This window comes from Globicephala melas, chromosome 1 (assembly GCF_963455315.2).
Source record: "Globicephala melas chromosome 1, mGloMel1.2, whole genome shotgun sequence".
NCBI classification, from domain to species: domain Eukaryota; kingdom Metazoa; phylum Chordata; class Mammalia; order Artiodactyla; family Delphinidae; genus Globicephala; species Globicephala melas.
The window spans coordinates 102,405,088-102,417,527 of NC_083314.1; the positions used below are offsets into that span (position 1 = coordinate 102,405,088).

Sequence of the window (12,440 nt, forward strand, 5' to 3'; positions counted from 1 at the left end):
GTTGTGGTACACGGGCTCAGTAGTTGTGGCGTGAGGGCCTAGCCGCTCTGCGGCATGTGGGATCTTCTCAGACCAGGGCTCGAACCCGTGTCCCCTGCATTGGCAGGCGGATTCTTAACCACTGCGCCACCAGGGAAGCCCTTGAGTTTATTTTTGTGTATTAGGGAGTGTCTAATTTCTTTATTTTTACATGTACCTGTCCAGTTTTCCCAGCACCACTTTTAGAAGAGGATGTCTTTTCTCCATTCTATATTCTTGCCTCCTTTATCAAAGATAAGGTGACTATATGTGCGTGGGTTTATCCCTGAGCTTTCTATCCTGTTCCATGGATCTATATTTCTGTTTTTGTGCTAGTACCATACTGTCTTGATTACTGTAGCTTTGTAGTGTAGTCTGAAATCAGGGAGCCTGATTCCTCCAGCTCCATTTTTCATTCTCAAGATTGCTTTTTCTATTCAGGGTCTTTTGTGTTTCCATACAAATTGTGAAATTTTTTGTTCTAGTTCTATGAAAAATACCAGTGGTAGTTTGATAGGGATTGCATTGAATCTGTAGATTGCTTTGGTTAGTAGAGTCATTTTCACAATGTTGATTCTTCCAATCCAAGAACATGGTATATCTCGCCATCTATTTGTATCATCTTTAATTTCTTTCATCAGTGTCTTATAATTTTCTGCATACAGGTCTTTTGTCTCTTTAGGTAGGTTTAGTCCTAGGTATTTTATTCTTTTTACTGCAATTGTAAATGGTAGTGTTTCCTAAATTTCTCTTTCAGATTTTTCATCATTAGTGTATAGGAATGCAAGAGATTTCTGTGCATTAATTTTGTATCCTGCTACTTTACCAAATTCACTGATTATACCTCTAGTAGTTTTCTGGTAGCATCTTTAGGATTCTGTATGTATATTATCATGTCATCTGCAAAGAGTGACAGCTTTATTTTCTTTTCCAATTTGGATTCCTCTTATTTCTTTTTCATCTCTGATTGCTGTGGCTAAAACTTCCAAAACTATGTTGAATAATAGTGGTGAGAGTGGGCAACCTTGTCTTCTTCCTGAACTAAGTGGAAATAGTTTCAGTTTTTCACCTTTGAGGATGATGTTCGCTGTGGGTTTGTCATATATGGCCTTTATTATGTTGAGATATGTTCACTCTATGCCTACTTTCTGGAGGTTTTTTGTCATAAATCGGTGTTGAATTTTGTCGAAAGCTTTCTCTGCATCTATTGAGATGATCATATGTTTTTTCTCCTTCAATTTGTTAAGATGGTGTATCACATTGATTGATTTCCGTATATTGAAGAATCTTTGCATTCCTGGGATGAACCCCACTTTCTCATGGTGTATGGTCCTTTTAATGTGCTGTTGGATTCTGTTTGCTAGTATTTTGTTGAGGATTTTTGCATCTAAGTTCATCAATGATATTGGTCTGTAGTTTTGTTGTTTTGTGACATCTTTGTCTGGTTTTGCTATCAGGGTGATGGTGGCCTCATAGAATGAGTTTGGGAGTGTTACTCCCTCTGCTATATTTTGGAAAAGTTTGAGAAGGATAGGTGTTAGCTCTTCTCTAAAGGTTTGATAGAATTTGCCTGTGAAGCCATCTGATCCTAGGTTTTTGTTTGTTGGAAGATTTTTAATCACAGTTTCAATTTCAGTGCTTGTGATTGGTCTGTTTATATTTTCTACTTCTTCCTGGTTCAGTCTCAGAAGGTTGTGCTTTTCTAAGAATTTGTCCAATTTCTTCCAGGTTGTCCATTTTATTGGCATATAGTTGCTTGTAGTAATCTCTCATGATTCTTTGTATTTCTGCAGTGTCAGTTGTTACTTCTCCTTTTTCATTTCTAATTCTGTTGATTTGAGTCTTCTCCATTTTTTTCTTGATGAGTCTGGCTATTGGTTTATCAGTTTTGTTTATCTTCTCAAAAAATCATCTTTTAGTTTTATTGATTTTTGCTATCGTTTCCTTCATTTCTTTTTCATTTATTTCTGATCTGATCTTGATGATTTCTTCCCTTCTGCTAATTTTGGAGTTTTTTTGTTCTTCTTTCTCTAATTGCTTTAGGTGTAAGGCTAGGTTGTCTATTTGAGATGTTTCTTGTTTCTTAAGGTAGGATTGTATTGCTATAGACTTCCCTATTAGAACTGCTTTTGCTGCATCCCACAGGTTTTGAGTCGTCCTGTTTTCATTGTCATTTGTTTCTAGGTATTTTTTGATTTCCTCTTTGATTTCTTCAGTGATTTCTTGGTTATTAAGTAGTGTATTGTTTAGCCTCCCTGTGTTTGTATTTTTTCCAGATTTTTCCTGTAATTGTTATCTAGTCTCATAGCGTTGTGGTCAGAAAAGATATTTGATACAATTTCAATTTTCTTAAATTTAACAAGGCTTGATTTGTGACCCAGGATATGATCTATCCTGGAGAATGTTCCATGAGGACTTGAGAAGAAAGTGTATTGTTTTTTTTGGATGGAATGTCCTATAAATATCAATTCAGTCTATCTTGTTTAATGTAGCATTTAAAGCTTGTGTTTCCTTATTTATTTTCTTTTTGGATGGTCTGTCCATTGGTGAAAGTGGGGTGTTAAAGTCCCCTACTATGATTGTGTTACTGTCGATTTCCCCTTTCATGGCTGTTAGTGTTTGCCTTATGTATTGAGGTGCTCCTATGTTGGGTGCATAAATATTTATAATTGTTATATCTTCTTCTTGGATTGATCCCTTGATCATTATGTAGCATCATTCTTTGTCTCTTGTAATAGTTTTTGTTTTAGAGTCTATTTTGTCTGATATTAGAATTGCTACTCCAGCTTTGTTTTGATTTCCATTTGCATGGAATATCTTTTTCCATGCCCTCACTTTGTATGTGTCCCTAAGTCTGAAGTGGGTCTCTTGTAGACAGCGTATATACAGCTCTGGTTTTTGTATCTCTTCAGCCAGTCTATGTGTTTTGGTTAGAGCATTTAATCCATTTACATTTAAGGTAATTATTGATATGTATGTTCCTGTTACCATTTTCTTCTTGTTTTGGGTTTGTTATTGTAGGTCTTTTCCTTCTCTTGTGTTTCCTGCTTGGAGAAGTTCCTTTAGCATTTGTTTTAAAACTGGCTTGGTTGTGCTGAATTCTCTTATCTTTTCCTTGTCTGTAAGGTTTTTAATTTCTCCATCAACTTTGAATGAGATCCTTGTTGGGTAGAGTAATCTTGGTTGTAGGTTTTTCCCTTTCATCACTTTAAATAGGTCCTGCCACTCCCTTCTGGCTTGCAGCGTTTCTGCTGAAAGATCAGCTGTTAACCTTATGGGGATTCCCTTGTATGTTATTTGTTGTTTTTCCCTTGCTTCTTTTAATATTTTTTCTTTGTATTCAATTTTTGATAGTTTGATTAATATGTGTCTTGAAGGTGTACTTCTCCTTGGAATTATCATGTATGGGATTCTCTGTCCTTCCTGGACTTACTTGATTAACTATTTCCTTTCACATATTAGGGAATTTTTCGACTATAATCTCTTCAAATATTTTCTCAGTTCCTTTCTTTTTCTCTTCTTCTGGGACCCCTATAATTCGAATGTTGGTTTGTTTAATATTGTCCCAGAGTTCTCTGATACTGTCCTCAATTCTTTCTTTTTTTTCTTTATTCTGCTCTGCAGTAGTTATTTCCACTCTTTTATCTTCTAGGTCACTTATCCGTTTTTCTGCCTTGGTTGTTCTGCTATTGATCCCTTCTAGAGAATTTTTAATTTCATTTATTGTGTTGCTCATGATTGTTTGTTTGCTCTTTAGTTCTTCTAGATCTTGTTATCGTTTCTTCTATTTTCTCCATTCTATTTCCAAGATTTTGGATCATATTTCCTATCATTATTCTGAATTCTTTTTCAGGTACACTGCCTATTTCCTCTTCATTTGTTAGGTCTGCTGGGTTTTTACCTTGCTCCTTCATCTGCTATGTGTTTCTTTGTCTTCTCATTTTGCCCTATGGCTTTATTATTATTTTAGGCAGTCTCTCTGCTAATGGGTGGGGTTATGTTCCTGTCTTGCTAGTTGTTTGGCATAGGGTGTCCAGCACTGTAACTTGCTGATCGTTGAGTGGAACTGGGTCTTGGTGTTGAGATGGAGATCTCTGGGAGATTTTTGCCATTTGATGTTACGTGGAGCTGGGAGGTCTCTGGTGGACCAATGTGCTGAACTTGGCTCTCCCACCTCAGAGGCACAGCCCTGAGGCCTGGCTGGATCACCAAGAGCCTGTCATCCACACAGCTCAGAATAAAAGGCAGAAAGAAAAGATTTTTTAAAAAAAATATTATAATAAAAAACAAAAAATAGTTACAAAAAATATTTTAATGTAATTAAAAAAAGAAAGAACAACCAAACCAAAAAACAAAATCACCAATGATAACAAATGCTGAAAAGTATTACAAAAAAAAAAAGTGGACAGACAGAACCCTAGGATAAATGGTAAAAGCAAAGCTATACAGACAAAATCACACACAGAAACATACGCATACACCCTCACAAAAAGAGAAATAGGGAAAAAGAATATATATATATATATCATTGCTCCCAAAGTCCACCTCTTCAATTTGGGATGATTCATTGTCTATTCAGGTATTCCAGAGACGCAGGGTACATCAAGTAGATTGTGGAGATTTAATCCGCTGCTCCTGAGGCTGCTGGGAGAGATTTCCCTTTCTCTTCTTTTTTTGCACAGCTCCCGGGGTTCAGCTTTGGATTCGCCCCCCCACCACCATTTGTAGGTCGCCTGTGGGCATCTGTTCTTTGCTTAGACAGGATGGGGTTAAAGGAGCAGCTGCTTCGGGGGCTCTGGCTCACTCAGGCCGGGGGGAGGGAGGGGTGCGGATGTGGGATGAGCCTGTGGCGGCAGAGGCCGGCATAACATTACACCAGCCTGAGGCACTCCATGTGTTCTCCCGGGACAGTTGTCCTTGGATCACGGGACCCTGGCAGTGGCGGGCTGCACAGGCTCCCGGGAGGGAGGTGTGGATAGTGACCTGTGCTTGCACACAGGCTTCTTGGTGGCGGCAGCAGCGGCCTTAGCGTCTCATGCCCGTCTTTGGGGTACGCTCTGATAGCCGCGGCTCGCGCCCGTCTCGGGGGCTCCTTTAAGCCGTGCTCTTAATCCTATCTCCTTGCGCACCAGGAAACAAAGAGGGAAGAAAAAGTCTCTTGCCTCTTCGGAAGGTCCAGACTTTTCCCTGGACTCCCTTCCGGCCAGCCGTGGCGCACTAACCCCCTGCAGGCTGTGTTCACACCGCCAACCCCAGTCCTCTCCCTGCGCTCCGACCGAAGCCCGAGCCTCAGCTCGCAGCCCCGCCTGCCCCGGCGGGTGAGCAGACAAGCCTCTTGGGCTGGTGAGTGCCGGTCGGCACCGATCCTCTGTGCGGGAATCTCACCGCACCCCTGTTGCTGTGCTCTCCTCCGCGGTTCTGTTTCCCCCTCCGCCACCTGCTGTCTCCACCCGCAAAGGGGCTTCCTAGTGTGTGGAAACCTTTCCTCCTTTACAGCTCCCTCCCACTGGTGCAGGTCCCGTCCCTATTCTTTTGTCTCTGTTTTTTCTTTTGCCCTACTCAGGTATGTGGGGTGTTTCTTGCCTTTTGGGAGGTGTGAGGCCTTTTACCAGCATTCAGTAGGTATTCTGTAGGAGTTGTTCCACATGTAGATGTATTTCTGATGTATTTGTGGGGAGGAAGGTGATCTCCACATCTTACCCTTCCGCCATCTTGAAGCTCCTCAGAGACAGAGACATTTTACAAACAAAAGACCTGATGAAATGTTCAATAACCTCTGCAATCAGAGAGACAACATTTAGCAAGCACCTACTGTGTTTCAGTGGGCCATGCACTTTGTAAAGGGTTTTTTGATTGAATCTTTCCAGTAATGCAAAGTTGCTTTTAACTGTTCATTTAACAAAGGTAGTTTTACAGTTTTGAGAGATTACAGTTGAAATTTCTATACTGTTTGGTACCTGTTTGGTTTCTGAAGAAAGTCCCCTCATGCACATGAATACATTACCCACTTTCCAAATTAGATGTCTCCCTGTGGCTTTTGATCTCCTGCATTTTCCAGGATCCCTAGGAGGTAGGAAATTAGGCAACCAGCATTCATGCTGCTGTACTGAAAACGGTAAAGAAGAAAAGGAAAGGATGTGTTAGGTGGTTTTCCTAAAATCTCATAAATAGAGTGAGGTTACTGGAAATTGAATTTAGGACTCCTGACTTGCTGTTGCCCTTATCTCTGAGCACTAAAGACATTTCCACAAATTAAGTACAAAAAGGTTGGGCTAATGGGACCAAGGAGATAAATTCTGAAATTACTCCCTTTTGTGTTTGAATCTCAGAATGTTTTAAGTGTAGTTTTATTGTTTATTTAATTGATATTATTTCCATTAGTACTCTCTAAACTACTTTTTAAATTAGAAAAAGATGATATTATATGAATTTGGTTCTCTGCTAACTGACTTTTTTGCTAATTTTCATCACTCCAAACAGACCGATGTAATCTATATTAATTTAAATGCTGTGTTGAAGTGATTTTTGTAAAAGGTTATATGGGAAAATCAGATGTGATACAAGAATAATTATTGGCTATTTGTTTTTTCGCAGTCACAATATGGAGCTTCAGTTTCTGCCACGCCTCAACTACCCCTCTTTTATACTCCTATTGATCTGGTGGACATTAGTGTGGAAATGGCTGGATTGAAGTTTACAAATCCTTTTGGTCTTGCCAGTGCAACTCCAACTAGCAGTTCATCAATGATTCGTAGAGCTTTTGAAGCTGGTTGGGGCTTTGCTCTGACCAAAACTTTCTCTCTTGATAAGGTAAGAAATTATTTTTGAAGTCATGTTTAAATATCTATCATGTATTTTAATTAGGGCATAAATATTATAATGGAAAGATTTTTCTGACCTATAAATAACTATTATTAAACTACTGGATAAAACCTATTATTACAAATGAGTCTTTAATTTCCTTCTATTCCTTCTGTCCCATGGAGGGGGAATGGCATAGAGTTTTCATTGTGTTTTGTCTAAGAAGCATCAAAAATATAAATACTACAGAGTGTCTATTTCATTTAATAATCACAAACTTACTTATTCTTATGTCGGCATTATTAATTGTTTTGTGATTTCTGGATGTATGTGAATGAGGACATATGCCTCTACTCAAAGTTAGAGAGACAATGAATTTTATTTGCACATAATCCTGGAATCAAAGCCGTGCCAAAAAAAATCACTTATTGTAAATTACTGGTGCTGGGAATAAGATTCTTCTTGAATTTTTAAATACAGAAACCTTTCCCCAAATACAATACCTGAGTTTAATTTGATATTATGACTTTGTACTCACAATGCAAGTGGACATACTTAGTAGAAAATAAACTACATATTAAAGTTCAGATTGATTCTTTAAAGTACAGAAAGCATAGAAGTGTATGTTTTCAAAGTGGAATAATTTATGCAGTAGAGGGTTGCATCCTTACACGGTTTTGGATTAGAAAAAAGCAGCAAAATTTAACATTTTTAAGCCCTTTATTGATAAAATTTTAAATGCTACACCTATCGATATATTTAGTACTTACCAGTAGTTAGTAATAATTAATGTATAAGAATGTGTGTATCTACTGACTGAGAAAAGAGTATCATTATTTAAATCAGCCTTATCCTTAGGCAAAGAAAATAATACGCAAGAAATATGCCCCATTAAGCACATTCTCTTCTTTCACCTCTTACTAGGATCAGTAGCTGGCGTTATTATGGCTAAACCATCACAGCTGTTTTATTCTGACAGCTTTACAAGATGCTATGTGTAAGTGTGATCAAGAATATCTAGAGAATCCTCAAAAGTTAGAAAACTAGTGCATGAAAAAAAAGGTTAAATATTTTTATGTTTAAATAGCTAAAGGGAGGTTTCTTCATAAATTGGCTGAATACTTAGAAATACTTTGGTTAAACAAAGTGTAAAAATAAACAACATATTGGATTTAGCTTTAGAATATCATTAATCAATTGTTTACAACCTTGTAGAATACTGACAATACATTTGTTTTTATTTCAATTCTTCCTTAAGAATTACTTGGAAGCTATAATCAAATGTTTAATCGTTGAGAAAAACTGAGTGTCTGATATCACTTAATGACTATTTTAGTTATGCTATTTAAAAAATTTTATATGTAAACAGAAATAGGTGGCTAATCAGGTATAAGGGAAGAATTGTAGGGGAAAAAAAGTGTTTGCTTTGAACTTCCTGTTTGCTTACAAAAATTGAATTCTGATTAATCAGAGACATCTGTCTTTGCTCTGTTGGTGACATGCATTGATTTGTGAAGCTGTCTCTTTCAATAACCTAAGAGCAGTTGCCTTTATTAGGATCACCAGCAGAAATAAATGTGGGAGCTAACTTCCTTCTGAAACTCCAATTTGAATTTAATCTACCAATTCAGAAGTCTGTGATGCTGGTTCAAAAGGAGAGTTATGGACAAATGCAAATTAAAGTTGGCACATAAAATATAATGACGGGGGTTTTAGGAAGCTCCACTTTACTTACTTTGATGGTGCGTACAACAAAATATTTGTGCAAAAACTATTTTAAATGTATCTGTGCAGATTGTAATGACATAAATAACAATGCCACCTTGGGCTTATATAATTCTATTTTCAAAAATGATTTTTTTCCCGTACTTGATTTTGCAAAGTAGTCATTTTGCTTCATAGAGATCTACTTCTTTTCGTTTTGTGTTCTTATATTGTCTCTAATTAGTGATTAAATTTCTGTGAATTTATTATTCTCTTATGAGTTTTGTGCTTTCTTATTGGTGAAATATTGTAGTATAAAACTCAGTATTATAAACACATGTTTTTCACAGCCTCTTACTAAAGACATCTATTAAAGTATTATATGTACTATACATTTGTGTGGCATTATAGCATACCAATTTAGATTAGCCTTATTACAGTTTAGTATGCGATTTCAAGAGTCTACTTAAAATGTATTAAAATTCAGAGTCTTGACATTTGAAATTTGGATGCTCTTAATATGACAAAGGTTATTCTATGCAGTTTTGTTATCATATGAAATATTAATATTTCACAATACAGTTTTGATGAAGTACAATTTGCCGAGCTTGCATATGATAAAGAAATTAAATGCTTGCCAAGGGAGTTCAGTAAAAATTAGAGCCCTGCCTGAACATCTGCTGGAGATTTTATTATCCTGTCCTACTGACAGTGTGGCTCCCTCATTGTTTTTCAAGATTGACAGCTGAATATTACACTGCTTTCTGCAGCAAATATGTTTAGGTGAACTTTGTTTCCCTTTTTTTTATTTTTTTGGGGAGTTTGGAACATGCTTTGATTTTCATCCTATATATATATTTTTTATACTCGACATTTGTAGATGCCAGATTGAGGTCTAATATGCTGTAGCAATGAAAGACCATTGACTTACAGTGAAATGCCAGTTGTTATCTCAGTAAACAGAAATATTATTATTCTTTACTGTGCAGTCTGTATAAAAGCTGTATGTGCTTTCTTTAGGGAGGCAAATGATAAGATTTTTAATGTCAAATATAAAAAGATCTATGTTTGCTTTTGTGTTAAATAACATCAAAGGTGGCTTTTATTAACTATATTTTTCCTTCCCAAATCAGACTTTCCTAGAGTGTCCCAAAATACCTAGCTTGCTTTTCTTGAGATTCTGTTTGTGTGTTATAAAGACAATATTTGAAATATCATGATAAAAATATTTAAAATATAAGTATAAATTTTAATATAAATATATATTGAGTTCAAGTTTAAAAAGGTAGGGGAGAAATCAATCTGTCAAGCTTAATTAAAGCTAAAGTGTCCTGACAAACCAGAGTAGTGCTCTGTTTAACTGGGAATATTAGAAATTGTTTAGATTTCACATAAAATAACCTCCTGACCTGTGTTTGCATTATACTGATAAGAAATAGATAAAACACTTTGTTTTTGCTGATTATATCATAATTTTTTTCTCATAGGTAGCCACATATTATATACTGCAAATATGGAATAACTGTAGGGTGCATATATTTTCATCACTACCCAGATAAACTCAGAAGTGTTTCTAACTATCATAAATCAAATTCAGACCTAAGCAGAAGTTCACTTCATTTATAAGCTATATATAGCTATTACAGTACACTTGTACTTTATTTTTAGTAAGAAAATGTCTTGAATGCATATATTTTGTTTTAATAAGTATCAAATAATTAGGTATGTAGGTGTACAAATAATGAGTCTCTCTCAACATAAAATACTGAAAACTAGAATCTGAGAAATATTTAAGGGTCTTCATTATTTCTTTGGCATCAAAGTATTGATTGTAACTGTTTGCATAAAATACAATCTTATACCACATAGCACGATGCTTAGTGTATAGGAAGAGTTTGATAAATGTTTCATAGATATTCTTTGGATAAATGAATTAGTAAATAAATACATAGATTTCTTGGCAACAGCATATTGAGTTTATTTTTCTTCCAGCCATATGAACAGACAGTTAACACATAAAAAATGGATTGGTCTGAGTATTGATCTCAATCAAGGGAGAAAAGGCCAATTTAAAATTTTCATATCCCAGGTTGCTTTTATAGTACATGTATACATGTCTAAAAATGAAAATGTCAGTGGAATTTCTAAATGCATGGATTGTATATTAATATTTAGGTTGTTGACTAAGCCTTTAAAATGCAGAGGATTTTTGAGAAAACGGAATAAGTATTGTACAGTATTAGGACGGGAAATAAAAATTATCTGGCCAAATTATGTGTCAATAGCCCTGACAGAAGAAATGTAGCCTTTAGTGACAGAACATGCTAGATCTTTTAAGGCACTGCAGCCTGTTATAGCTATAGAAAGATCTGTTTTAGAAATGTATTCATTTTAATTTCCCCAAATCGGCCTTCTCATAAGTTGCATCCATATTTTATAGTTCTGCCCTCGGAGACATCATGACATAAATTAGTCTAACTTATTAACATAAATGAATTGTTGATTTTAAAATATGGCGTTCTTTTTCTTTTTCCTTCCAAGTAAATAAATACCGTAGAGGAAGGCTAACAAGTATGGTGAGGCAGTGCCATCTAGGGAAAAGAAATTTGACCTGGGCAACAACAGTCTCTGTCCAAAGTTGCTTCTATATCACTATCTTGAACATGTTGTTTGAAATTGCAGGTCGTTGTTATGATTATTATTTTTACACACATTACTAACTACCATTTATCAATTACTTAGAATGTATAGATATTGCCAAATACTTTTCATAAGTTATCCATTGAATCTTCACAATAAGATAGATAGTATAATATTTTTAGATGAAATACAGCCGACCCTTGAACAACACAGGTGTTAGGAGCACCGACCCCCTGCAAAGTCGAAAATCTGCTTACAACTTTATAGTCAGCCCTCCGTATTTGTGGTTCCACATCTGCATATTGGACCAACCATGGGTCCATACAGTACTGTAGTACGTGATTATTGAAAAAAATCTGCATACAAGTGGACGCAGTTCAAGTCTGCATTGTTCAAGGATCAACTGTAATAGTCTGAGAAAGCTAAATAAGTAGCCCAGGAGTTGGAACAACAATTATTTATTCACTCAGTTATGTACATTGGTAGTTTGGCTGAGCTCATATGGGAAGTTCTTCTGCATCACATGATGTCTGCTGGGCTCATTCATGCATTTGCAGTCAGTTGGAGGGATGCCTGGGGACAGGCAAGATGGCCCCACGCATGTGTCTGGTCAGAGTTGCTGTAATGGCTGAGATGGCCGGGCCCTTCTCTCCATCTCTTCATAATCTCTCTTGCCTCTTGATATCTCAGCATCAAGGAGAGTAACTTGGGCTTGTTCACAAGGTAGCAGTGTTCTAAGAAGGCAAGACTCGAAGCTGCAAGGCCTTGCTGAGACCTCACAATTCACACACTGTCACTTCCACTGTACTTTCTGTGACAAAGCAAGTTACAAGGTACAATATACATGGCTGTATTCAAGAAGTAGGTAAATACCATCTGCTCATTGATGGGAAGAACAGCAAAGTCATATCACAAAGGGGCATGCATACAGCATGGAAGGATTATTGCAGCTGTCTTTGTAACTTGCCCTCTGGTCACAATAATTCACATCCCTTCCATGTGCAAAATGCATCCACCCCGTTCCAAGACACTCAAAATGTCATCCAATCATGATTTGGGGCTCAATGTCTATGATCTAGTGATCTGTATCAGGTCCTAACCCATATAAGGCTGTTTGGGTTCACCTTCACTTGATCCAGGGTTCTGTGAAATAGAAAGACAAGTTGTCTATCTGCTATACACCCAACATAAAATGATATGGTCATGAGAACCACAGCAGATACTCTCATTCAGGAAGAGAAGAAATGGAAGGAAAATAGCAATCACTTGTCCATTGC

The 12,440-nt window shown here is 36.6% G+C and overlaps 1 protein-coding gene across 1 annotated transcript in view; it reads left to right on the forward strand.

The window, feature by feature from the left end:
* Positions 1 to 12,440, forward strand: part of DPYD (dihydropyrimidine dehydrogenase) — an 849,503-nt gene that overhangs the window by 455,050 nt on the left and 382,013 nt on the right. The window contains exon 15 of the mRNA XM_030868763.3: positions 6,613 to 6,828. Within this exon, the coding sequence (XP_030724623.1) occupies positions 6,613 to 6,828 (216 nt within the window). The remainder of the gene's footprint in view (positions 1 to 6,612; positions 6,829 to 12,440) is intronic.